General features: G+C 46.8%; 1 protein-coding gene across 1 annotated transcript; it reads right to left on the reverse strand.

Moving 5' to 3' along the window:
* Positions 1-714: 714 nt before the first annotated feature.
* Positions 715-26,077, reverse strand: Chrna9 (cholinergic receptor nicotinic alpha 9 subunit). The gene is made up of 5 exons (XM_041671134.1): positions 25,990-26,077; positions 10,328-10,473; positions 9,083-9,237; positions 6,410-6,942; positions 715-1,337 (listed from the first exon to the last, which is right to left on the reverse strand). Exons 1-5 carry the CDS (start codon positions 26,075-26,077, stop codon positions 796-798), a joined length of 1,464 nt encoding a protein of 487 aa, XP_041527068.1. The 3' UTR covers positions 715-795.
* Positions 26,078-26,613: the final 536 nt, after the last annotated feature.

Raw genomic sequence — 26,613 nt, forward strand, 5'->3', positions numbered from 1 at the left:
AATTAAAGACTTGATATAGCAAAGGCCTTATCTTTAGAGTACAAAATAGCAAACACTCATGGCATCACTATTTATGAATAAAACTCTTTCCCTTTAATATCTGAGACTAGACTTTTGGTGAGACAAAAACCTTGCTGTTGTTATTGCTGTGTTTGTTTTATTTATCTATTTTAGATAGGATCTTATAATATAGCTTCATAGACTAGGCTGGCCTTACACTTGTGGTGGTCCCCCTGCCTCAGCCTCTCCAGTGCTAGAATTACGGGTGTGGTATAGCCACTATAAGCTAGCCAGGACAAAATCTTTAATTTGCCATTTGAGACCCAGGTTATAATGCACCCCATCTGAATAAGGTACCCCAAGGCATCTATGAGACTGAATTTACAGGAATCTTTTTTTTTTGCAAAAAAATATTTTTTTAAAGACTAGGAGAAAACATGTTTTTGCCTTTTCTTGCTTTAAATTTTATGCATAAATGCACTGTTTTCTTGATAAAGAGATAGAGATTTGTGTAAATTTGAGGCCTGCCACTGACCATTATGGGAGGCTATGAAAAGGGTCCATCTTCACTTCCTTCATCCCCTTCCCCTTGACAGTTTAGATCTCCTGCCTAATTTAACCTGACACAAAGCTATGCTATTGATTGACGTTAAAAATAAAAGCACACACAACATATTTCCTAAGTTGTATGTGAACAGCAACTGGACTCAAACATTAAAACAGGTCACAGGGGCATTTTATTGATGGTTTTCCCAAAATATCCAATGCCAACCAGCCCACTCCTTGTCTTTTCTCCTAATCTGCCCTTGCTATGATCAAAATGGTCATGACAAACACCATAACAAAAAAAATCCACATGAAAAACCGGTCTATGACTTTGGCGACTTTCTTCCACTCGCTGCCCTTGGAGTTGGTGGCTTTGTGGTCTCTGAGGCACTTGGCAATGTACTCGATGTTTCTAGTCAGCACTTCATAGCGTGCACAGGAACCGTCAGTATTCTGGGGGCTCCCGCCCTGGCACCCCAGGTCGTTCTTTAAGAGTTGGTTCATTTCCTTCTTTCTGGAAAGGTCTTTGTTTCTGGATGTTTTCAGGTTGGCCCCTGGGAGTGTGCTGTAAACCTTCGTGAGTGATTCAGCCTCCTGGCTGTTGTGGGGGCCAAGGCAGCTCTCACCCACATCGTAGACAAACAAGATCCTGGACATGTATTTCAGGATGACCACCTTGGCCCAACGTGGCACTGGCCGGGCCTCAGCCCCGCAGAAGTGGATGTTCATCACCATGATGGTAAGGGCCGTGGAGGCCGTGATCAGGGCCATGGTGGCAATGTAGTATTTACCTGGAATGACAGTGGCATTGGCTAAGTTCATTTTCATACTCTCTTCATTCTGATTGAAAAAGAAACAGACACCTTTCCTAAGAAGTTGGTCCACGCTAGTGGTGCCTTTTAAATCTGAAGTCCAGCATTGTCACCCACTAAACTCAGAACTAAACATGAAACTGTGATGAACTCCAGTTTCCTACTCTATAAAACAAGTGTAATAATAGCGTCCAACTTACAGTTTGGTGAGGTAGAGCATAAATGTCCTTGTAAAGTATTCAGTACCATCCTTGACTCTAATATAAAAGGTTTACAGATGTTTACCAGGATGTGAAAACACACTCAATCTCAGCAAATCAGCAAGTGTAGCCTTTGACCTGTTCTTAGAACACCTCCAGACCTCATTGTTATGAGACACAATTAAGATTGTCTAAGAAAGGGGACGCTGTGCCACTGGCTTTAGATGAGATCTGATTCCATAAGGCATTTAAATGTTCATGAAAAGGGGAGGTGATGGAAAGGCACGGGAAGGGCACAGATTCATGAAGAGCAGAAACAAACAAACAAAGGAGAGCCCAAGGGTGGGCGACGACTCAGCGGTAGGATAACCTGCTCTACAAGCATGGGGACCTGATTTGAGTCCTCAGTATCCTTGTAAAAAGGCGCCTAAGGCTCTTTTTGCCTATAATCCCAGCATTGGTGGGCAGGGGCAGGTAGAGCCCCAAACCTCACTGTCCAGCCAGTCTAGCTGAAATGGACAGCTTCATTTAAGGGAGACCCCCTGCCTCAGTGCAGAAGGATAGAGAGCAGAATGGCGGGGAGGGCCTGCTCTTGCCTCAGCATGACCTAGAGTGTGAGTGTATGGACACGAGCCCCACCCCACCCCCAGGCCCACCCTCACCCTCATCCTCCACAAATAAAACCAAGGGAAGCTTTTTGAAGTGAGGAATAAGATGAGCACAGTGATCGCACCTGTAATCCCAGCTTCGGGAGGTGGAGGTGGATGCTTGTGCCCAGGAGGCAAAGGTCAGCCTGCGCAACGTAGAAAGAGGCCTTCTCCAAAAAGGAACAGAGTAAAATAAGGCACTCATGGGGAGAGGAGAGGAAGAGAGCAGGAGCTTTCATTAGAAAAAATAGTAGGAAAAGAAATAGCAGCTCATCCTTTTTTCAGACGAATTTGGAAAAGTTCTTTTTAATAGAATTTTTTAAATATCTTTTTATTTATTTATTTATTTTCAGCTAGAGTCTCACGTTAGCCCAGATTGACTTTGGATTTGTCAGGCAGCCTAGGTTGATCATGAGCTTCGAATTCTCAAGCCTCCACCTCCTAAGTGCTGAGGATCACCGGCATGCATCATCTGACCTAGATTATCATGGGCATGCATCATCTGACCTAGATTATCATGGGCATGCATCACCCTGCCTGGATTATCATGGCCATGCATCACCCTGCCTGGATTATCATGGGCATGCATCACCCTGCATGGATTATCATGGGCATGCATCACCTAGGCTAGATTAACACGCGCATGCATCACCCTGCTTGGATTATCATGGGCAGGCATTGCCCTGCCTGGATTATCATGGGCAGGCATCACCCTGCCTGGATCCATGAGGTGCTCATTCATGTTAGGTAAGTACCCTACCAACCAAGCTATACCCTCATCGCCGTGGTGTCTTTTTATTTTATTTTATTATTATTATTATTATTATTTTGGATTTTTGAGACAGGGTTTCTCTGTAGCTTTTGGTTCCTGTCCTGGAACCAGGCTGGCCTCGAACTCACAGAGATCCCCCTGCCTCTGCCTCCTGAGTGCTGGGATTAAAGGCGTGCGCCACCACTGCCCGGCCGTGGTGTCTTTTTAATTATTAATTTTTCAGTATTTAGGATTGAATTTAGGGCTTTCTGTGTGTTGGACAAGTGCTCCTCCATTGACACATATTCCCACTCCCCAGAGTGTCTTGAAATAATCATGATAAAGAGGTTCTGGTTGAGGAATCCAAAATTCGATACGGGAAAGCCTATTGGTGTAATTCACTGTGTTAATGGGTAAAAGAGAAAACTCACACAGCTGTCTTATAAATGCTGACAGGAGGCTTGATAAGGCCTTGCCTCAGACAGCATTGGCAGGCCTGTGAATAAGTTTGCTAATGACAGAAGGCAGAGTAGAGCTTGTTAGATGATACGGATCTGCAGCTGCAGCTGACCAGACAGAGAGAGAAGGTTCACAGACGTTGGCCAGGGGCAGCTTCTGTGTGGTGGGGAGTTGCGGGGACAGGCAGGCATGTTTTAGTGTCATGGAGTTCCAGGTTTATTGTGGTTAGCAATAGCCTGGCCTGGAGGCAGTTCTGGCCTTGCCACAAGTCAGGAATGGCTCCTTGTGACCTCCTATTCTAAACGCTAAACCAGGCTCAGAATTTACAGTCTTGACTCGCTATGATTAATTCTTGCTGGTGTTCTGAGGCATCAGCGGCCTTGATCTCGGTCCAGCCTGATCTGAAGCAAACACAGTCTTGTTCTAAGGCTAGGATAGCTCAGCACAGCTAGCCATCCCAGAACGGCATTCATAATAATGTTTACCATCCACTTATTATTTATTAAAAATTCCAGATTAACACGGGCCAGGAACATGCAAGAAATGCTACTTGTCATTCAGAAAGTGTAAACACGTGTGTGTACTGTGAGAGCAAAAAGGCTGGGACTGTAGCTCTTACCTAACACGCACAAGGTCCTGGGTTCAATCTGCAAGCACAGGGTGAGGTGGAGGAGATACAGAGCCGGGGAGGGAGAGATTGGGAGTTCAAAGTTGCAGCACTCGCGAAGCTGAGAAATGAAAATCCAAGTGCAAGGCCAGCCTGGTTGCATGGGGGATGCTGTCCCCAATAACAATGACAACCAAAGGCAGGGAGCCCATTTCACAGGTGCTACAAATAGAATGCTGGCATTTTTAACAAATGTTCTCAAGATCCGTGTATACACCTTCTAGAAGGACAAGTCCCACATTACCATAGAAACGGGTTAATGCTCCCCAAATGCTTGTGAGTCATCTCTCTTTAGAAATGCGTCAATTGGGATTGAATGTCACGGCTAAGAAAGAGAGGGACCTGTCAGTGATCTCACTGCAGATAGAGTTATCATTTCTGGCTTGGTTTGGTTTTTTTTTTTTTTTTTTTTGAGTAAGGGTATTGCGTAGTTGGCACCAGCTCCCGTGGTGTAATGGTTAACACTCTGGAGCCCGAATCCAGCGAACCGAGTTCACATCTTGCTGGAACCTCTTCCTTGAGGAAGAGACCTGGTCAGTCATCCTCGTCGACTCAGACCATGACACCCAACATAAACGTGTAGCCCATGCATGCTTCAGCATTGCCAGGGGCGCGTGTCACTGTTGCATTGTGTAGTTAAGGCAGGCCTTGAGCTCCCAGTCTCTCTTCTACCCCTGAGTGCCAGGTGACAGGTGTCTGTCACCATGACACTCATTTCTGTCTTCAGAGAAGTAATTAAGGTACCAGATACCTATACCTTTCCTTTACTAGTGGAGAAGAAAACCTGTGTTTATTTTAGGGGAAAAATTGTGTGTGTATCTTGTGCCTGTGCGTGTCTCCTGTGTCTTGTGTGTATCTATGTATGTCTCTGTGTGTATCTGTGTGTGTCTGTGTGTGTCTATGTCTCTGTGTATCTGTGTTTGTGTATATCTGTGTGTGTCTATGTCTCTGTGTATCTGTGTTTTTGTGTATCTCTGTGTGTGTCTGTGTCTTGTGTGTATCTGTGTCTGTGTGTGCCTGTGTATGTATCTGTCTGTATGTGTCTGTCTCTGTGTGTGTCTGTGTGTCTATGTGTGTCTGTGTTTTCTCAAAGAGACATAAAAGGGAAAAGCCTTTTACAGTGGCAACGCCATCTGTAATCCCAGCACTTGGGAGGTGGAGGCAGAAGGATCAGAAATTCAAGGACAACCTTGGCTACAGAACCAATTCCAAGTCATCCTGAGCCATATGAGACCTTGTTCCCCAAAAAACAAAAATAAAAAGGGAAGATGTTTTCATAGAGACTGATATACATCACTGTCTGAATGTTGGATAAGTGGATTCTGTAGTGAACAAAGGGTCACACAGCACCCAGTGACTAGTGTTCTCTATGTCCCTGAGTCCTGTACTTCTCCTGTGTCTTATCTTAAGAAACTGAAATGAGGTTTAATTTGGGTTCCAGTAAGCATCTATTATAGCAGCCAGTTGAGGCATTAGCTTGGAGGGGCCTCCTTGGTGGCAGTGGCAGGAGGTGTCAAAGATGATGGAGGGGTCTCAGAACAAAGTAGATGGAGTAGCAGGCATGGCAGCCTCAGCCTCCACTTTAACCCTTGGCTGAAGGTTACATTACTGCAGACTGTCAACGTGTTCTGCAGGCTGGAGAGAAGGCTCAGCTATCAAAGGCTGTCACAACCAAAATATAAGAAAATGTATTCTGCTTCAGGATGACCAGATTCCCAAATCCTGGCCATTGTTGCTAATACATTTTTTTATATTTTAAAAATAAAACATTTAATATTTAAAAAGATCGACAAAGCAAATCCTTATTAGAACCTCTGTTCTAATAAGTGTGTGAGGCGGGGTGGTCTCTGTTATGCAGGGTGGATGTCTGACTTTAGTCTCCGGCTCGTCTTCCTGTTACAGCTGCCATGCCTCCTGAACTATGAACTATGAACAGCATGTATGAAGCCCAGGATTTAATCTCCACATCAAGGTACCAAGTAAACTGGGTTTGGTGGAACAGATCTGCAATCCCAACACTCAAGAGGTGGAGGGAGTGAGGATCAAAAGATTCAGTTTCTTCCTGGGTAAATAACAAGTTTGAGGCCAGCCTGGGCTACACTATAAAACTCTGTCTCAAAATCCAAAGTTAGATAACCCTAAAATAAACAATTGTTCCTTTGTAAACCCGGAGATCACAAGAACCATTTGATGCCAACAGCCATACCTATAGGCAAAGATGCCATCTGCAGGCGCAGAGTGGACTTTGTGGAAACTTTCGACCAACTGCTTCGATTTGAAGCATGCACACCTTCCCAGCCACTACAAAGCTAAACATATACACTCACCTATCAGAGGCACGTTTTCTGAGGCTGGCATGATCTCTGCCACCATTAGCTGAAACACAGTCATAGCCAAGAGGATGGTCACTCCCAGGGAGACCTTCTCCCCAGAGGCTGCTGGGAGATAAAAGCTCAAGGGTGCGAGGAATGATATGAGGACACAGGGGATGAGGAGGTTGACGATGTAGAAGGAGGACCTCCTCTTCAGGAGCAGGGTGAAGGTCACGTCTGGGTACGGCTCCGAGCAGCAGCCATAGGAAATGACGTTCTTCACAGCTGGCATGCCATGGACCTCCCATTCCACATCCTCAATGAAGTCAGAGAGGTCACCGCTGTCCAGGGCAGTGAATATGTCCACCTGGTTGCCGTTGTAGGTCCAGGAACCAAAGGTCAGGTTACACTGCTGGCTGTCGAAGGGGAAGTAGGTGACATCGACCACGCAGGAGCTTTTGGTGATGGCTGGTGAATCCCAGGTGATGAGGCCGTCGTACCGCAGGACCACATTGGTGTTCACGGGTTCTGAAGACTCATCGTCAGCCCTGGAGAGCAGATGGGGAAACAATGACAGGTGCTTGCTAAGGAGCCTTACCGACTTACCTCTGAACAGTTCATCACCCCGTGTCTATGACTTCAGCATCTTTGGCAGTGGGTCCCCTTTCTCTGTCCCTCTAGCAACTGAGTTTGGAGTCACTTCCAAGGCACCTTCTCCTCCACCTCCTGCAACCAATCTGGACTACTTCCCTTACCATCTTCCATAAAGCATCTCTGCTAGGTTCCTTCCATCCCATGTCATTGCTGCCCATGATCTAAACCTCCAGAAAAGAAGGCAGTCTCTCAGGGCTAAGATCTGATTCTCTGTCCTCAGAGGTGAGTGTGTTCATTTGAAAACACAGAAGAAAAAGTAACTCATCTGTAATATTACAGATGTTCACTATTTCCCAGGGTATTTTCTCTTACTCTGTCAACATCGGCCCCTACTGCTTCTAGGTATGAGAACTCTACTTCCTTTAGGGAGTTGGTCTTCCTCCACTGTCACTATAAGGCAGAGGTACTGTTGGTATGAGCTCGTGAGCGCATAGCTTGCTGCTCTAGTACAGAGTCGCTAGCGCAGGTTTAACTTAGCGGCTGTGTATGCGTGCAAAGAAGAATTTCAACAAAGTTGTGCACTGCGGCGCCCAGTAGAGCCAAGAGGGTAGGGAGAGCCCTGTTTGTTCTGCTTGTTCCCCGGGGAGAACTGGTAGAACCTCCAGAAAACACTGAAAGATCATTTATATCAACGGAATTCTCAGATCTTACTTTGTGGATGAAAGCGGTGATGGATCCCGTGACTCATCATGGAAAGAGGGTAGGGAATGAGGGAGAAGGAGGAGAGAGGGTAGAGCAGGGTAATAAAGTCTCAGTTCTTAAATGTTAGCTTGTTTGGAAGGCATGTGAGACATTTTCCTGCTCCCTTAAAATGAGGAATGGACCACAGGTCCACTCTGCAGCTACTGAATTCATGTTTGGGTTTTATCAGGAACTGTGGGTAATTTCAAGTATACTTTACAGTCTGAGAAACACGAACCATACCTATGTACGCAGGCCCTTGCTCTGAGAAAAGAGTCAAAACAGTCCCAAGATTCCATCCTCCCCTGACTCTATAATCTGAAACCCACTGGACAATTCTAGGTGGCCCATCCTGTTGAATCTTGGTAGCATTTCTGCCACATAATCTTTGGACCATGAGCAGGTTAAATCGTTTCTCCAGAAATCCTTATGTTGAAGTCCTAGCTTTTCAGCACCTCAGAATGCGAGCTTGTGGAAGAACAGAGCTCAGTTGGAATGGTGGTAAACTTGGGAGGTTGAGGCAGAAGGATTGCCAGATCCAGGATAGCTCAAGCAAAACAGCAAGATCCTGTCTTTAAAAACAAAGGACCATCAACATACAAACCTCCTAAGAGGAAGAGAAGAAGGAGAGGGGAGGAGGAATGGTTACGGCAGGTGCCCAGTTAAGATGCAGATCAGGCTGGAACAGGGTGTCCAAGAGAGGGGATTCAGGCATGGGACACACAGAGGGAGATGCTCCCTGGCCCACCCTGTGAAGATGAAGGCAAAGATCAAAGTGCTGCTTCTACACCTCAAGCGAATAGCAAATGCTAGAAGCTGGGGCAGAGGCACGGAATAGGCTCCTGTAGGGAGTCCACTAACACTTTCTTCTCTGGCTCCAAAAGCGTGAGCTGACAAGTGTCTCTCCTTCAAGTCCCCAGTCTGTGCTTAGAGCTTGTTTCTTAGGAAACTAACACGGCCTCCGATTTTTTTTTTGTTTTATTTTTTTTTTTCGAGACAGGGTTTCTCTGTGGTTTTGGAGCCTGTCCTGGAACTAGCTCTTGTAGACCAGGCTGGTCTCGAACTCACAGAGATCTGCCTGCCTCTGCCTCCCGAGTGCTGGGATTAAAGGCATGCGCCACCACCGCCCGGCACGGCCTCCGATTTTGCACCTGAAAGGGGGAGTATAGAATTTGATAGTCTCCTTCCAACTCTAGGCTTTCCAGAGCTGATACTCTTATCATCTGAGAGTTGGACTAGGAACACAGATTCATATTCCATGTGTAATTTAGATGTCCCCTTGATGTCATGTTGAAGTTTCTACTAAATCTGTAGGTTCGTGGCAGGGAATCATCTGGTCCAAGGTGTACTTACTTGTTGTACAAGACAATGTCGGGTCTCCACACGAGGTCGCTGGGGATCCTGATGGAGTCTAGCCCATCATACTGGTCTCGATCCCATGTGAGGTATGCGTCATGCCATGTTCGGCGGATCCACAGATAGGCCGTCAGAATCTGATTTCTCTCATCCTAAGCAATGAAGCCAGATGTTACTTTATCCTGTATAGATTTTCAGCTGCGGGACACTTATTCTTGATAGCAGGAATCTCAAGGAAGCCCATCTCTTTCCACCCACAAATGAGACCTTTCAAAATTCTATCTGGTTGATGGATTACCAAGGCTACACCTAATGCCTCCTTGATGGGTGTGCAGAAGGTAAAAGAGACAGGTATTTAAGACTTTATATCTTTCTATGAATCAACTGCTCAATTTTCTCTGAAAATGGATCAACTACCAATACATTTAAGCCAGGAGTTGGGAAATATCTACTGCATGCAAAAGAAACATCATTCAAATCTCATAACAGTGTGTAATTAAATATTTATATGCAGGAAATCAGCCATGTCATGTTTTTTATAATTGTGATTAAATCCACATAACATCTAAGTACTATGTTAGGAAACTGGAGTTCAATGTGTATACAGGGGACCTAAGTGCAGTGCCCAGAACCCATGCTAGGAAGCTCCCAACTGCCTATAATTCTAGCACCAAGGGATCTAATGCCGTCTTCTGGCCTCTGCAGTCACTGCAATAATATACACAAGAGAACACACAGGCACCCATATACAAGTAGTTAAAATAAGATATTAAAAAGCTCCATTTTAGCCATTTTATAATTGTCAGTGGCTCCCGGTAATTTACCATACTGTATAATCATCTCAATTATCTAACTCAGGGACATTTTCATCACACCTAAGAGAAACAACATAGCCATTAAGCAATCGTTGGTCCCTCCACCAGTCCCTGGCAACCAACACTGTTTTCTGTCTGAATGGACAGACCTATGTTGAACACTTCATGAATAGAATCATACCACATGCAACGCTGTTTCTCTTGATGGCTCTAGACTGCTAGTGCTCCTGGCCAGAGCTGTAGGGGACAGCGGCATTCGTGACATTGGAAAGCATTTGGCGAAATGATTCATTTAGTAGAAAGCTTCCTTTTCCTGGCTCTCTCTCCTCCCGCAAGCCGTACCCAGCACTACCCATGTCTCTCCCGTGGTCCCTCCCCTTTAGAAGCAAACGCTCCTTCCAGAATGTCACCCTCCCATGCCGCTCACCATGTCCTTGATCTGAGAAAGCGTGATCTGCAGGGTGACATTCAGAACCGTGTCCGTATCTTCTACTGGACGCAGGGCATTGGAGTAATCTTCAAAAAGATCATTAAACAGTTTCTGAGCATATTTTCCATCTGCTGCTTCTCCAGCTGCTCAAAGAAAGGACCCGGATCAGCATTTCAAAACAAGAACATCGCTAGGATAGCAATGGGGGGAGGGCTCCACATCAGCTAGGGACAACTTCATTCGGGTGGATGAGTTCTTTCTCTAGCTGGTCCTGCCTACTCTGATCATCGTGAGTCAGAAAGGGGTACGGACATACCCGTGTACGCACATCAGCGCTCCTGTCTTTCCAACCCTACCCCATCTTCTACCAAAGAAAAGGCTCTAGAGGAGCCCATGGGGAGCACGGTACTAGACTCTCACCTCTGAGTCCAGAAGCAGCGAAATACATCCAGCAAAAGGAGAGGTAGGAATGGGGCCAGTTCATCTTTTTCCACCCTCTAGAACGCCCCAGTGAGATAATGAGGACTTTCACTTCCATCTATGAAGGGCACAAAGAGCCCTCACTGCCACAGATGGAGATGGAGACTGCCTGCCCCTGCTCCTGCCCCCTCCCCGCCATGTAAGCTGAGACTGCAGCTCTGGTAACTGTGATGGCAGGAGCTGGGGGTGGGGTGGGGTTTAGGCAGTGCTGCTCTTGGGGCACAGAACCCTCTTAGCACACAGCTACCCTCCATCCAGACCAAAGAAGAAAAGGTAGAAGCAGGAACTAAGGGCACACTTGATGCCTAGAGACCCCATGTTAGCAAAATGGGGGCTTGCTACACCTGCCACAGCGGATTCAGTTTGGGTGCAGAGTCTAAGGGAGGCTGAGTGACTACAGACACAGAGCTGACATCCAGAGACCAGCAGCCTTTGAAGGAGACGCAGCTGCCTGGTCTCTAGAACGAGTAGATGTTTGAGTTCCTTCGCTCCCTGTTTCTGGCCACTTCTCCCACTGTCCCACTGGGCACAGACCTTACGGAGAAAATGGGCAAGAGTACACGTGTGACGGTCTGCTGAATGGGAGAGGACACCTGACCCTAGGAGAGCTGCACGGTTTCCAATTCGAGCTGGAGTCGGACACCTGGCTGTAGCGACTAACTCCAACTTTTACTGGCCCCACCCCCAGTCTGGACAAGTTTCCTGGTCATTCCTGGAGTGTTCCTGAGTAAACTGACAAGGAAAACAAGCCCTGTCCCCAAAGCTACCAGTCCCCAGCTATGTAGCCAGGACAGCATCGAGGACGCGCTAATGATTTACAGCTCAGCTCAGCTTCGCAGATTCAGAATGTCTCCATTTACGGAGTCAATCAGGCTTTGCCAGCACTTACAACAAAGGGTTCAAAGGCTAACCAGATCCCGCGAGACTAGCTTCTAACCATATGCTAGCACCACACTTTTCAATGAAAATGATTCATTAAAACGCTATTTTATATCATTTCATTCACTTTTCACATAACTAATTTTGTACACACACACACACACACACCAATTTCCAATTGCATCTGTAGTCTGGGAGCTCACGGCTGTTCTCTTGTCTAAGGAAGCTGTATTGGAAACCAAATTACAATAATTTGGCTGCCTAGGGTCAAAGCAAGGAAATGAGATAGCTCTATTCGATCAGGTTACAGGTAGCTGATGAGTCACCCCATCCCTGTTCAGGAATACACCTCCCATATGGAACAGACACCCAAGCCGCCAGCTGAGAGGTTTTCTAATTGTCCACCCACCTCTACTCTTTGAGAAGACATTATCTCCCCCTCAGCCCAGTCTCAGTCATCCAGTGACACAAGTCCTAGACCCTGGGACCACGCTTCCTTCAACAAACCACTGCTCTCCAGTGTCCAAGGCAGTTTTGTTTAACCCTGAATTATCCTATGGGGAAGCCAAGATCCCAAGATGCACGTGGGCTTGCTTCTAGCACCTACTGGCCAGCGATGGGATCCAGGCCACCTACCTGAATTATTATGCTCACAACATGAACGTGCCTGCCCTGGTTTTTAACAGTATGACTTTGGATGCAAGGAAGTGATATTTTGCTTGCGGGCTAACACTCTTTCTGCCTGACCTCCTGTTTTTTTTACTCCCCACAGTCCTCTGAGAAGGCTCTGGGAACTGATGCTCAGGGAACACTGGGTACCAGCTGCCCTAGTAGCTGATTCTGGTTACTCATGCACCACTCTGTTCATTCAGTGGGTCCCCTAGAATTAATACTACTACTAATAATAATGATGAAGAAAGCTGATGGTCACCTCTTAATGCTAACAATGTGCCAATTAAGCCAACACTTAACTAATTAGTTAATTAATTGTTTTTTTGGTGGGAGTGAGATGTTCCTTGAGGCCAGGCTGCTAAAGAATACGAAGTAAACCAGCCCTGCCTCTCTGGGATGAAGCCTACTTGATCATAATGTATAATTTTTTGGATGTGTTATCCTCCTAGATATTGGAAGGAGACAAGATTGCCAGGCAAAAATTGAAAACTTGAGGGTGGGGGTGGGGTGGGGGTAAGGAGAGATGGGGAGAAAAAAGTGAGAAGGGGGATGGGGAGAGCTTGGGATAATGGGACGGTTGGGATGGAGGAAGGGTGGATATGGGAGCAGGAAAGTATATATCTTAATTAAGGGAGCCATTTTAGGATTGGCAAGAGTATTGACTCTAGAGGTGTCCCCAGATGACCATGGAGATGTCCCCGGCTAAATCCTTGGGAGCCTGAAATGGCCCTATCCTATAGCCATATTGATGAATATCTTGCATATCACCATAGAACCTTCATCTGGCAATGGATGAAGCTAGAGACAGAGACCCACATTGGAGCACTGGACTGAGCTCCCAAGGTCCAAATGAGGAGCAGAAGGAGGGAGAACATGAGCAAGGAAGTCAGGACCGCGAGGGGTGCGTCCACCGAGACGGTGGGGCTTATCTAATGGGAGCTCACCAAAGCAAGATGGACTGGGACTGATGGAGCATATGATCAAACCGGACTCTCTGAATGTGACTGACAATGAGGGCTGAATGAGAAACCAAGGACAATGGCACTGGGTTTTGATTCTACTGCATGTACTGGCTTTGTGGGAGCCTAGTCTGTTTGGATGCTCACCTTCCTAGACCTGGATGGAGTGGGGAGGACCTTGGACTTCCCACAGGGCAAGGAACCCTGACTGCTCTTTAGACTGGAGAAGGAAGGGGAGGGGGATGGGAGGAGGTGGAAATTTTTAAGTAAAAAAAAAAGAATACGAAGAAAACTTTTTTTTTATTTTTTTCTATATTTATTTTTCTTAAGTTTCTTCTCTTTTTAAAATTAATTAATTAATTTTTTAAAATGATCTTTTCTCCCCGGGTGGTGGTGGTGCATGCCTTTAATCTCAGCACTCTGGAGCAGATTACTTTGTCTCCATGCCTCAGTTGCTTCATTAATAAAATGGGAATGATTATAATAATGGCTACCTCCTAGAGCTGTTTTGAGAAGCAAATGAGTGACTTCATGGTAAACTCTGAAAATAATACTTATTATAAAACTGTTAAATAAGTAAACTTTACTGGGAAAAGCACATTATATTTATATCATCTATATCTAGATAGATACATACATATAAGCTATAGCTAAAATTTATTTTGTTAATTATTTATAATTCTTTCTTCTCCAATAAGACTTCCCCTTCTCTCCTCTCCTTCTCTGGGTCTCTCTGTGTGTCTTTTTCCTACCTTAAATGTCTCAACAGACCACGTTAGAGAACAATTGCTTTATTTGACAAATAGTTTGTACTTTAGGTGGGAGAATTTCTTTCCTGCTGTTTTCTTGTTGTCTTTTTTAAAGACTGCTTTTTGTTTATGTGAGTGTGTGTGTATGTGTGTGCGTGCGTGTGTATAGTTCCCCCCAAGGCCAGAAGAGGGTGCTCCAGGTAGTTGTGAACCCCATCTGGCTGGGGTGCTAAAATCAAAGACTGGTCCCTGAAGAGCAACAAGTGCTCTTACCTAAGAAGCCATCTTTCCAGTTCCTGGTTGTCCTTTATTTTACAGTGATGTAAATATTATTATCAGTCCACAGTAGAGTTGTTTGTTTTTGTAATAATATGTACAGTGTATAGGAGGTGTTGAGACAGGGTGTTATGTAGCTCCAGGTCAACCCTGAACTCTTTTGTAGACAAAGTATTACAGGTATGAGCCAGCAAGCCTAGTGGTAGTCCCCTGTACATTGTGGGTTACCCAGTCTAAACCTATCACAGAGATGAGCAAACCCTTACTGTAAAAAAACAAAAACCGAAAGGCAAATATTTTCAGTTTCACACCATCTGGTCTCTGTAACAAGCACTCTTCCTGAAGGTTACACTGTGAAAGCAGATGAGTGGCAAAATGAACGAGTGTGCCCGTGCCTGAGAAAATCGTATTGGCAGCCAGGCACAGGGGCTCATAGGCCTGCGATCTCAGCATTCGGGAAGCTGAGGTAGGAGGATTTCTGCATTGCAGCAGGTACCAGGACAGACATGTTTCAAAACAAACCGATAAACAGACAAGAAGGAAAGGAGGAAAACAAATCTTATTTACAAAAACAGGCAGTGGGTCATGGTTCATGACCCCTGGTACAGGTCACTGAATTCACAAATCCACATAACTATACTTGGGCAATGTGCTGGGGTTCCGTGCCCCGTGAAGAAGGGGCATTGCCGGCAGGTAGAAGAGAGTTACAGTGCCCACCCTGGCATGGTAAGGTGCAAGGCTGAGCCAGGGGAGACAGCACCTCACACCATCTTCCATACAGGCTCCAAATATAGTAAGCTTTCTACTGAAGAGTTAGAAATCCATGGGACCAACTAGCACACGGTAGCCCCTGCCCCTTGTGATGTGAGAGGCTGTACAAACGTGTCCTTGTCATTAGAGAGCCAGGCAAGGAACTAGATTACTCCAATATTGGTTATATACCCAGTGATGTTAGGAACTGTGTACAACTGGTCCAAGCATAGGCAGCTGCTGAGAAAATTTAAGTGTTCCGGAAGTGGGAGTCTCTCTGGGACCCCAGGAATCAGAGCCCAAAGCTGGGAGGAGGGAATGGGCACAGCTTTACTGAGAGATAAAGAGTCCCAGGGTGCTCTTTTGTTCCCAGGATTGTAATTCCCCTCCAGATGTCCCCCAGTTATACCCCAATCCATTGTCTTGGGGGGACTTCCAGGTAGAGCAGAACCAAAGGGAATGAGGAGGGTAGCCTGGAACACGGAAACATGGGTGCATATTGCATTGCACTGGACAGAAAGCATCCTCACTGGCTGTAGAGTCGAGTCCACCTTTATAGCTCCAGGTATCTAAATAATACTCTTCCCACAGTGCCTGATGATGTTGGAGGTGTCCAGTGGACTGGGCACCCCATTCTTCTGAAACCCAGCAAGCCTGGCTTGCCTGGGGCTTCTGAGCATCGTGAAGGGAAAGCCTCATGGCCCAAAATAACCTTGGTGAAACTGCCAGGCTTCTGTTCTTTTTCTCCTGCTCCATGCTGTGCCTACCACCACAAAACACTAGAAACAGCAACTATGCCAAACTTTATGTATGGAGCTAGAGGTTTGTGGTCAAGTTGAAAGGGGGCGATGCTGGGGAGACGGCTCAGTGGTTAAGAGCACTTACTGCTTTCACAGGGGACCTGGGTTTGACTCCCAGCACCCACACGACAGCTGACAGTCATCTGTAACTCCAGTTCCACAGAATCCTCATATCTGTCCTCCTTGGGCAGCAGACACACACGTTGTGCACAGACACATATGCAGGCAAAATGTCCACACACACTAATTTTTTGTAAATGTCAGCATGGATGGTTTCTTCTGTAATCTCCCTCTCTCACTTTGATTTATAGATGGCTGTCTTCTCCCTGGGTTCCCACAGCCTTCCTCCTGTGTGCGGGGGTCATAACTGCTTCTTTTGGGTCACTAAGAAGTTTGGATTAGATTCGAAATGCCTGGCCTGTGCCCTCCTGCCTGGTTCAGACTTCCTTGCTCCCACACTTTAAAGTATTTTTTTAAATCTTGTACTGAATCTCAAGTAGCCTAGGCTGGTCTCCCCTATCGCAGAGGATACCTCAAACTCTTGATCTTCCGTCTCTACCTCCCAAATGTTGGGATCATAGTTGCATGCAACCACACCTGGCTTCATTAACCTTAATTTTCTCTTTAAAGACAGTCTCCAATAAAGTTATATTCTGGGGGACTGTTAGGACCTCAAACATGCATTTTGGAGTACACAGTTCAACACCTAATGCTCATATCCAACCGTCAACAGATTCTAGTGGTCCTGCCTTTATAACATGTCTAGAATCTAGCCACCTCTCCTGCTCTTCACCGCTCATCCTGGTCCAAGCCGTTGTCCACTAATTCTCACCAGCCCCTCCATGTAGTAATAAGGGCGGCGGGGCTGCGTCCCCAGCACCCCGGCTGCCTGGCTAGCTTATGCCCGAAATAACAACACACAAACTGTATTCATTTAATCACTGCTTGGAGCATTTCTATCTAGCCTCTTCTAGGCTAATTCTCACATATTAATTTAGCCCATTTCTAATCATCTGTGTAGCGCCCCTAAGTGTGCTTACAGGGAAGATTCTAGCCTATGTCCATCCTGGGTCGGAGCTTCATTGCGTCTGCCTGGGAGCTGGGAGCATGGCATCTCTCTGAGGCATCTGCTCCCGAGAGGAGAGCTGTGGAGTCTGAGCTCACTTCCTCTTCCTCCCAGCGTTCTGTTCTGTTTATTCCTCCCACCTATCTTCTAACCAATGAGGGCCAAGCAGTTTCTTTTTATTTAACCAATGACCTTCCTCCATCACCTCCATGCCTGCCTCTAACAGCCACCATGGTGCCATGGGTGGTCTTTTCCACCACCATCCACTGAGCTAGCTCAATGGGTTTTCATCTGAGAGAGGAGCCCTGCCCTCACAACACCTCCATTGCAACACTCTCCCTCACGCATCCCACTCATCTCGATGGCCTTCTTCATGCCCCACAGACACACTATGCCCCTCCTATTCCAGTCTTTGGCTCTTTCTGTCCCCGCTATCAGGGGTTTCCTTAGCCACATCACCTTGGCTGGCTCCCTCTCTGCCTTCTTGGGTCAGCGGCTATGCCTTCATGTAGGAAGCCTCTTCCTGAGGTCCCTGTACTACACAGCACCCCAACCCTCCTCCTCCTTTTTCCTGCTTTCCTTTCCCTCATACCCAAGAGCAACCAAGATGCGTGCCATGTCTATGCCCTTGCTTATTTATCGTCTGCCTCCCTACTGGAAACTCGGTTCCAGGACAGACGTGACCATGCCGTGTTCTATGCTGATAGGATATCTATGGATTATACAAATGAGTCATGCGTGGAATAAGAAAGGGGAGCTAAGGAATAAAAAGCTGGGGGAACAGATGGAAAACAGCAGATACCTTTCTTATGATCTCTAAGATTACGAGAAGACGCCAACTTCTTCATGTCCTCCTTCTCTTCCTCTTCCTCATCCCCGCTTCTCACTTACACTGAGGTAGGTATTTATTTAGCCTTACATTCAGCTTTGTAATATTTTGGCCTGTAGCAGGCAAATTTTCCTGAGAACATGAACATAGATTTTACTCTTCTTCTGCAGCCATGTATTGTAGACAGTCCTTCCTCAGGGGGAGCCACCGCCAAGGTCAATGCCTTCGGTGCAGAGCTGGGCCCAGAGGCAGCTCCCCCTTCTCTCTGCTGACTCTGATGCAGCAGAAAGGACACAGCAGAGTCCCGTGGCCCAAGATCAAGGCGGAGGCCCATCATCTATTAATCGTTGAGTAATAAGTCCCGAGACTCATTTTCACATTTCTGAGAGTGAGCCATGACACTCACTTAAAGGGGTTATTGTAAGGATTCAAGAGAAAACAGATGAACTGCCAAGCGTATACCTGACACGTGGCAAGCTATTGACAAAGATGTCCCCCGTTAAGCCACACAGGCGGCTCCAGGAGTCAGTAAAAACTTCATTTAGTCGCCAACAAAAGAGCCAAGTTCATGAAGCGATGTGAGCTGGCGCTAAGGGCCGGGCCGTTTCTGGGTCAGGAGGATGATGGAAACATGACCCCGGGTGCCTGCCCTGGCCAGGTGAGTGAGCTGAGGGAGCACACCAGGCTCTGATGTCTGTGTTTTGTCAAGACACTCACTGTTCACCCGGAAGTCCCCTCAGGGGACAGAGCTGAGCAAGGTGAGTGTCCGTGGCTCCCTGTACAGTCTGGGGTCTCTCCTCACTGCAGGCTGAGAAGCACTTCTCCTCGGGAACATTCTAGGTGTTCTTGAGTATCCAATCCTTTCTTAGCCCACGGCTTCTACTTCCTCTTTTCACAGCAGACAGCGTGGTCACAGTTACACGGTGTGGCCCCATTGTTTGCCATTACCATCTTCCTGGTGACAGCTGGGAGGATGACGTGTCTGGGGGTAGACAGATCCTCCTGTCTTGTCACAGGACCAGTCTACTGCAAAGTTGTTAATCCCAGGGAGGAAAAATAAGGAAACTCAAGACAGTGCCAGGCAAACCAAACTGACCTGCTCCCAGGATATTGTGTGACTAGCTCCCAATCCCTCTCTGTGTGTTCTCTAGTGTGGCTGTGGCCGCTTGAATAAGATTGGCCCCCCCAGAGGCTCATATATTTGAATGCTTAGTCATCAGGGAGTAGCATAACTTAGACGGACTAGGAGAGGAAGGTCACGATCATGACAGAGAAATCTACAGAGACAGCTGAACCAAGCTCAAGGAAACTCAGGAACTCTAGACCCACAGCTGTGGCGCTTCCAGGGGACCGAATTAGGCCCCCCATGTGTGGGAGACAGTGGTGAAGCTTGGATTGTCTGAGGGGCCCCTGACAGTAGGACCAGGATCTCTCCCTGGTGCAGGAGCCAGCTTGTTGGAGCCCATTCCCTATGGTGGGATGCCTTGCTCAGCCTTAATGCAGAGGGGAAGGGCTGGGTCCTGCCCCAACTAAATGCATCAGAATTTGTTGACTCCCCATGGGAGCCCTTATCCATTGGAAGGAGTGGATGGGGGGAGGGGAGAGGGAGGCAGGAGGAGAACTGTGGTTGGAATGTAAAATAAAGGAAAAAAGGAAAAATAAAGTAAAATCCTGTAAAAAAGAAAGAAAGAAATAAAGAAAGAAAGAAAGAAAGAAAGAAAGAAGGAAGGAAGGAAAAGAAAAAGGACTACGAGGTGTATTTTGTTGGGGTAGGTGTGGTCTTGTTGGAGGAAGTGGGTCACTGGGAGTGGCCTTTGAGATCTCTTCCTGCTGCCTACAGAGGAACCCTCAGCTCCTTCTCCAGCACCATGTCTGCCCGCGTGCTGCCATGCTCCCTGCCATGATGACAAACTAAGCCTCTGAAACTGTAATCAAGCCCCAGTGAAATGCTTTTCTTTCTTACAGTTGCCATGGTCACGGTGTCTCTCACAGCAACACAGCCCGAAGGCACCCAAGAAGTGACACGTTCTGTGCTGCTGCTGTAGATCAGCCTGCATGACTCACGACCAATCCAGCCAATTCTCACACTTAAGAGCCTAGGAATCCCAAAAGCCTGGTGCTGGCTTCTGGGCCTGTTACTACACTACAGCGTGACACAGAGTGTCTTCTGAGAAGAAAGGAGAAGTTTGTTGGTTAGCTCCTCTCAGTTCCTCTTGTAAAGACAGTAATCCACCACTCCCCACTAAGAGACCTCATCCAACCACAAAGGCCCTCCTCCTGACACCATTAGCCTGTGAATTCTTGAGGTATGTTTCAGGTTGGTTGGTAAAGTGTTTGCTTCACAAGCGTGAGAACCTGAGATTCCCCAGAACTCATTTTTAAACACACACACACACACACACACACACACACACACACAGCAGATGCTGTGGTGTACACTTGTAATCCTGGCCCTGAGGAGACAGATTCATAGGAGTTTTTGGTCAGCCAGTCTAGTCTGAGAGAGAGCTCCAGGCCAGAGAGTAACTCTCAAAAGCAGTGGCTGAGGCTGCCTGAGAAAGGAATAACACCTGAAGTGGTTCTCTCTCTCTCTCTCTCTCTCTCTCTCTCTCTCCTCTCTCTCTCAAACACACACACACTCTCTCTCTCTCCTTTCTAACCCCCCTCCTCTCTCTCTCACACACACACACACTCTCTCTCCTCTCTCTCCCCTTTCCTCTCTCTCTCTCTCTCTCTCTCACACACAAACACACACACACTCTCTCTCTCTCTCTCTCTCTCTCTCTCCCTCTCCCTCTCTCTCTCTCTCTCTCACTCTCTCTCTCTCTCTCTCCTCTCTCTCCTCTCTCTCCCCTCTTTCCTCTCTCTCTCTCTCTCTCTCTCTCTCTCACTCTCTCTCTCTCTCTCTCTCTCTCACACACACACACACACACACACATACACACGCGCGCGAACATTAAGGCCCATTGAGATGGCTCAGTGGGTAAGCCGTTTTCTAGGCAAGCTCGATGACCTCAGTACAATCCTTGGAACCCATGTAAAGCAGAAGGAGGGAACTGACCCCATGGAGCACTCTAACCTACTCAAATGCCCTACAGCTTGTGTGTGTCCCTCGCCCAACCCATACAGACAACACGGATAAATAAAATTTAGTTCAACATAGAGAGAATTAGGTTTCCAACACACAAGGCTTTGGCACACATTAAAACCAAAAGCACTTAGGCAGAAGCTTCTAGGGAGGAAGGGGCAGGAAGAAGGTGTGCCCTTGGGTAAGCAAGTGGGGGTGGCGTCCTGAAAATAAGCAGAACTGGGAGACCTCATTCTGGATTTTTCCCCCCTTCTGGCCACTTTGTAACATTCCGTTCTCCCTTTAGTCTCTCCTGTCATTGCATTGATGCAGGCTGTGCACACCTGAGCTGAGAGAGAGGAGACCAGAAAGGCTACAGCAAGGAAGGGGCAGCTGCACGGCAGGGGCAACGGGAATGAGGATGAAGCAGGCTGGAGGCCAGGCCCTCTGTGTGCTCACTCTTCTCACTGCCTAACAGAGCCTTGTTCATGCCTAAGCTGAAAGAGAAAATCAGCAACACTGATTCTGTGATTAAAACGTTGGTATCTCAGAGCTGGAGAGATGGCTCAGCAGTTCAGAGCCCTGGCTGCCCTTGCAGAAGACCATGGTTCTGTTCCCAGCACCCAACCACCTGTAACTCCAGTTCTAAGGGGTCTGATACCTCTTCTCACCTCCCTGGGCACCGGTCGACTCTCATTGTGGGGATTTGAATGAGAACGGTCCCCAGAGGCCCATATATTTGAGCATTTGGTCCTCAATGGTGGAACTATTTGGAAAGAATTAGGAGGTGTGGTGTTATTGGGGTAGGTGTGTCACAGGGGGTAGGTTTTGAGGTTTCAAAAGGCCATGCCATTCCCAGTTGGCTCTTTCTGCCTTGTGGTTGTTGCTTCAAGATGTAAGCTCTCAGGGGCTGGAAAGATGGCTCAGAGGTTAAGAGCATTGCCTGTTCTTCCAAAGGTCCTGAGTTCAATTCCCAGCAACCACATGGTGGCTCACAACCATCTGTAATGAGGTCTGGTGCCCTCTTCTGGCCTGCAGACATACACACAGACAGAATATTGTATACACAATAAATAAATAAATAGATGTAAGCTGCCTGCCGCGATGCTCTCTGCCCTGACGGTCACAGACTATAGCCCTCTGGAACTGTAAGCCCCTATAAACTCTTTCTGCTGTAAGTTGCTTTGGCCAGGGGGTTTTGTCATGGCAACAGAAGAGTGACTAAGACACTCATACACATAAAAATGTCTATAGTTCTTATACTGAAACGTTGCATTGAATTTGGCTTTTAAAAATAGTGCCTTAAGCCAGGCACAGTTAGTTCCAGCTACTTGGGAGACTGAGGCAGGAGGATTGGTTTAGGCCACAAATTCCAGACCCCCCACCAAGTAACACTAGTGTAGAAAAGGAAAGAGGAAGAAGGGAGAAATTCCATGTAAAGCTATGTATGGTGGCACACCTGCAATCCCAGCACTTGGGAGACAGAGGCAGAAAGTTTGCCGGGAATTGGAGGCCACTCTGTCCTACATAGTAAGTTTCAGGCCAGCTAGGGTTAACTAGCAAAACCCTGACCAGTCATCATCATTATCACCATCATCACCACCACCACCATCATCCTCATCTCTATTCATTACTAAGATTGTTTTTGCACCCTTTAGATTTTTCACTAAATGCTAAATGCCTCTCTTGTCTCCCCGTGGTCCTGACCCCAGTAAGATTTAATTCAATACAGACCTGGCTAACTCACCTAATGAATGATCTTTTTAAAAAGTTGGGACACTCTAGAAATAATCTACCAGAATCAAAGTCTATTTGTTTTAAATATAGAACAACAATCCTACTATAAGAATTGGAACAAAGGATGCAATTCTCAACCAACAAATCAAATTTGAGAAGTAATTTCAAATTCATGATGGTCTAACAAAGCCAAGGTACTTTGCCTTGCTGGCCACCAGGTGTCGCTGTACACTCCCTGCAGAACTCTGCACAGGGCACATTGTCAGCAGGGAAACCCGCTGTTTTAAACCCACCTAAGAAATGGCTCCAAAAAACCAGCCTGACCAACAATCACTTGAAATACCACATCTACAGCAATCCACCCATTCATCTAGGATTTCTGGCTAATAGTCAAAGGCTTATGACAATAAAATCTATCAACTGATTTAAGCCAAGAAATAGATTGGACTCTATTTGTCCTAAGCAATTTATTTTTCTAGAATATTCCCACTTTCTCTTTCTTCATCCTCAGCCAGATTAATGTTTACCCAAACACAATTCTGTTAGATGAGAACAGAATATTCCAGAGCAGTCTCAGAGGAGCAGTTATTCCCCCTGCTTTGGAGGACTGAATCTCAATCACTTCTTAAGGGTGGGATTTAAATTCTCTCTCTCTCTCTCTCTCTCTCTCTCTCTCTCTCTCTCTCTCTCTCTCTGTGTGTGTGTGTGTGTGTGTGTGTGTGTGTGTGTGTGTATACTTCTTAGGTTTAGCAGATTGAAATATTCCCTTAGGAAGAGAGAGGAGGCTCGTGAGACTCCAGAGGTAAACAAACGTCACACATTAGGTCAAGTAGAAACTTGGGAGATTCTGGAAGGCCCCTCCACAGCTTTACAGACTAGCCAACAACGGCTTGGGGAGAAGATGCTAGCCACCCAAGCTGCAGAGGGATTTCTCAGACCTGTCAAGCTGCCTGCGAGCTGTGCAGTGTCCAAGCCTGCAGCTTTATGAGTCATCAACTGTCAGGGTGGGCTTTTCAGAGAGGCAGCTGCATTTTGGAGTCTTCTCTGTTACTTCTGGTAACCCTCACCCACATGCCTGTGAACAAACCCTGGAAAAACTCATAGTTCACCAAAACATTGGTTCACCAAGCTAGACGGTATGTTAGTCTGCCATGGATTCCATTTGTGGGGTGAATAGACTCAGATGAGCGTGCTGCAGCCTCCAGCAAATTAGGAGGTGTGGCTTTGGTGGAGGAGATGTTGTCACTGGGAATGGCAGGAGACTTGGAGGTTCCAAAAGATGCCGTCATTCCCAGTGTCTATCTCTCTCTTTTCCTTTTATGTGTGGATCAAGACGTGAGTTCTCAGCTACTGCTCTGGTGCTGTGACTGCTGCTGTGCTCCCCGCACGGTCATGAACTCAACTCCCTTTTGGAGCTGAGAGCCCCAGTCAAGTTCTTTCTTGTATTAGTTACCTCGGTCGTGGTGTCTCTTTATAGCAATAGAAGAGTAAGTAAGACAACCCTTCCTGCAACGGTTCTTGGGAACCTTTGGCAGTGACCATATTCCTTCTGCTTCTCCAGCTTGCCCAAGCCAATGCCCTTCTTCCTTTAGGAATTTCTGTTCCAAAGGAACCACAGAAACAATGGCTGGTCTTGGTACAGAGTACCTGCAATGGCTTCATAAGCCTATGAAGAGAACATGCTAGAAACTGTCCTTGTGTGGCCATTTCTCTGGGTTTTCACCCTAACTTCTCAGGCAAATCTCCCCTGTCTACACATCCCTTCGATGTTGAGTTTCTCAGGTTAGGTCCCAGGCCCTCCTCTCTATGTGTGTGCTATAGGAATTCTTAGTAGTTCTGACGGACATGCAGTAAGGCAAGGGAGTAAGAGCTGGCTCCAAGGTGACAGACCAATGGCATGATCTTCAACCCATGAGAGTAGCACGTTCAAAACCATACTTTCACAATTATGATAAGCAGTATCTTCTGCTTACCATAAAAGTCATTATTTTTTAAATCCTTAATTTCACTTTACTAGTTATATGTGTACAATGTAGGTGGAAAAATACTTCTTAGAAAAATGCAATTGCTTAATAAGTTTATGAGAAAGTCATGTTGATCTTGTGGCAGATACATCATTTCCTGCCGTTTCAAAATTTAAGTTCTCTTTTCCTAGAATGCACTTCCCCCAATCTCTGATGCCAACTCCAAGCTATGTGCTCTGACTTGGTGACTTCCATGACAGCAAGGCTATTGTCCACCATAATCATTTTACCTCTGTGGAGTTTCCAAGGTTTGGGCAGTTGCAAGAAGCAGGCGTGGAAAGCCTGTAAGTAACCCGTCCGCACCACAGGGCAAGAGCAGGAGAAAGGCATCTCTTTTTGTGAGCCCACAAGGGCAGTAGCACGGAGTTCCATGAGCTGTCATCTCCCACGTTGATGACATCACTGCTGGCTCGGGCCCTCTGTTGCACTCTGCGGGACAGGGACTCTCAGAACTAAGAAGAGTTGGGACACGTATTTCCTCGCTGTCTCCTTGGAGGACCAATTTTGAGAGGAATGAGAGGGGTAAATATACACCTATAATCGAGGCCTCAATATAAATAATGCTGCTTGCCCATCATGAAATCTGTAGGCTGCTAAGAATGCAAAAGCCTCTGGAAGTAAACCCAGTAACAGTGGTGAAGAGACCCTGAGAGGAATCTGGATGAACACTACCTGGGTTCAAATCTCGGAACTGTCACGTTCTGCCAGGATCAGTTTACTTGTCTCTAAAGGACTCAAGACAAAAGCCACACTGTGAGGTAGTTATGAGGACTGAATTCAGGAATACATATTAAGATCTCAAACAGGGACAATGTCTCCAAACAGGAACAAAGGCTCATTCACGTGTATCCGATAACCTATTACAGACACCCAGCTTGAACTTGAACCCAAGACATCAGGCTAGCCTCTTTCCCACCGGCCAGACCACCCACCACTCTGCTGCTCTTGGCTGGAACTCGCTGACATGTTCACCCTGCGGGCATGATGTGGCCTCCACAGAGCCCTCTTTCCCGTTTCCATGGCTACATTTCCTCTCCTCTGAGTTACTGAAAGCCCTGACTGCAGAGGCAGGTTTATTTATAGCTGAAAAATTAGTGTTATTTGGCTTGAGTTTTTCTGCAGCCATCAGCCCATTACTCTAAGAGCGTCCGCACTGGCAGGCGGCACCCCTCTCTTTCCCCAGTGCCCTGGAATCGTTCATTAGTGGCTCAAAACAAGGTTGGTTGAATGTCTGTGAAGAGAGCAGCTCGACCCAGCCTTTCTCTATCAGAAGTCAGGGTCCTTCCCAAACTCCGACACCCACAGACCTACCACTGACGACACAGCTGTACTTGGATGTCCCACCTTAGATATGGCCAAAATTTAGCTCACCATAGTCTCGATCTTCTCCTGCCCCGTGTTTCTGATTTTCATGAACGGAGTCACCATTATCCAGGACAGAACCTGAGAGCCGCCTCATTCCCACTCCCATCTTACCACCACATTCCCATCAATGCGTCACCAGACTTCCTTGACCGTCTACCGAAGCCCTCATCTTCAGTGATGATGAGGATGGTGTGTCCCTGACTTGGAGGCATTGCCATGGAACTGACAGCTTTTCTGTATGTTATTTTTCTAATCTCTACTTCCCAGCCTCGTGGCATAGATTTCTCTGCTGCTGCTGCTGCTGCTGTTGTTTTTCTCACTCAACTGTATTTTTTTTTTTTTTCGAGACAGGGTTTCTCTGTAGCTTTGGAGCCTGTCCTGGAACTCCCTTTGTAGACCAGGCTGGTCTCAAACTCACAGAGATCCGCCTTTCTCTGCCTCCCGAGTGCTGGGATTAAAGGTGTGCGCCACGACCGCCCGGCTTGTATTTTTATTTAGATTGCAGTACTCACAGCTTGATTGGCTCTCGCAAATCTGAACCACGAAGTACAGTATGTTGCTGTTCACAATTTGAGTGTAGCATTATTACTGTTTGGTACTAGGCTCAAAGACATCATTTCGAGTCCCCAG

Source organism: Microtus oregoni, unplaced genomic scaffold (genome assembly GCF_018167655.1).
Source record: "Microtus oregoni isolate MIOR12 unplaced genomic scaffold, Mior012 000021F_ref0000039, whole genome shotgun sequence".
NCBI classification, from domain to species: Eukaryota; Metazoa; Chordata; class Mammalia; order Rodentia; family Cricetidae; genus Microtus; species Microtus oregoni.

Excerpts from the sequence above, each read along its gene's own strand:
- Chrna9 (XM_041671134.1), bottom strand. The coding sequence starts at position 26,077 with ATGAGGCGGCTCTCAGGTTCTGTCCTGGATAATGGTGACTCCGTTCAT. Across the intron at positions 10,474-25,989 it reads AGGAGAAGATCGAGACTATG|CTGGAGAAGCAGCAGATGGA; the intron begins GTGAGCTAAATT and ends TTCTTTGAGCAG. Across the intron at positions 9,238-10,327 it reads TTTCTCAGATCAAGGACATG|GATGAGAGAAATCAGATTCT; the intron begins GTGAGCGGCATG and ends TTCATTGCTTAG.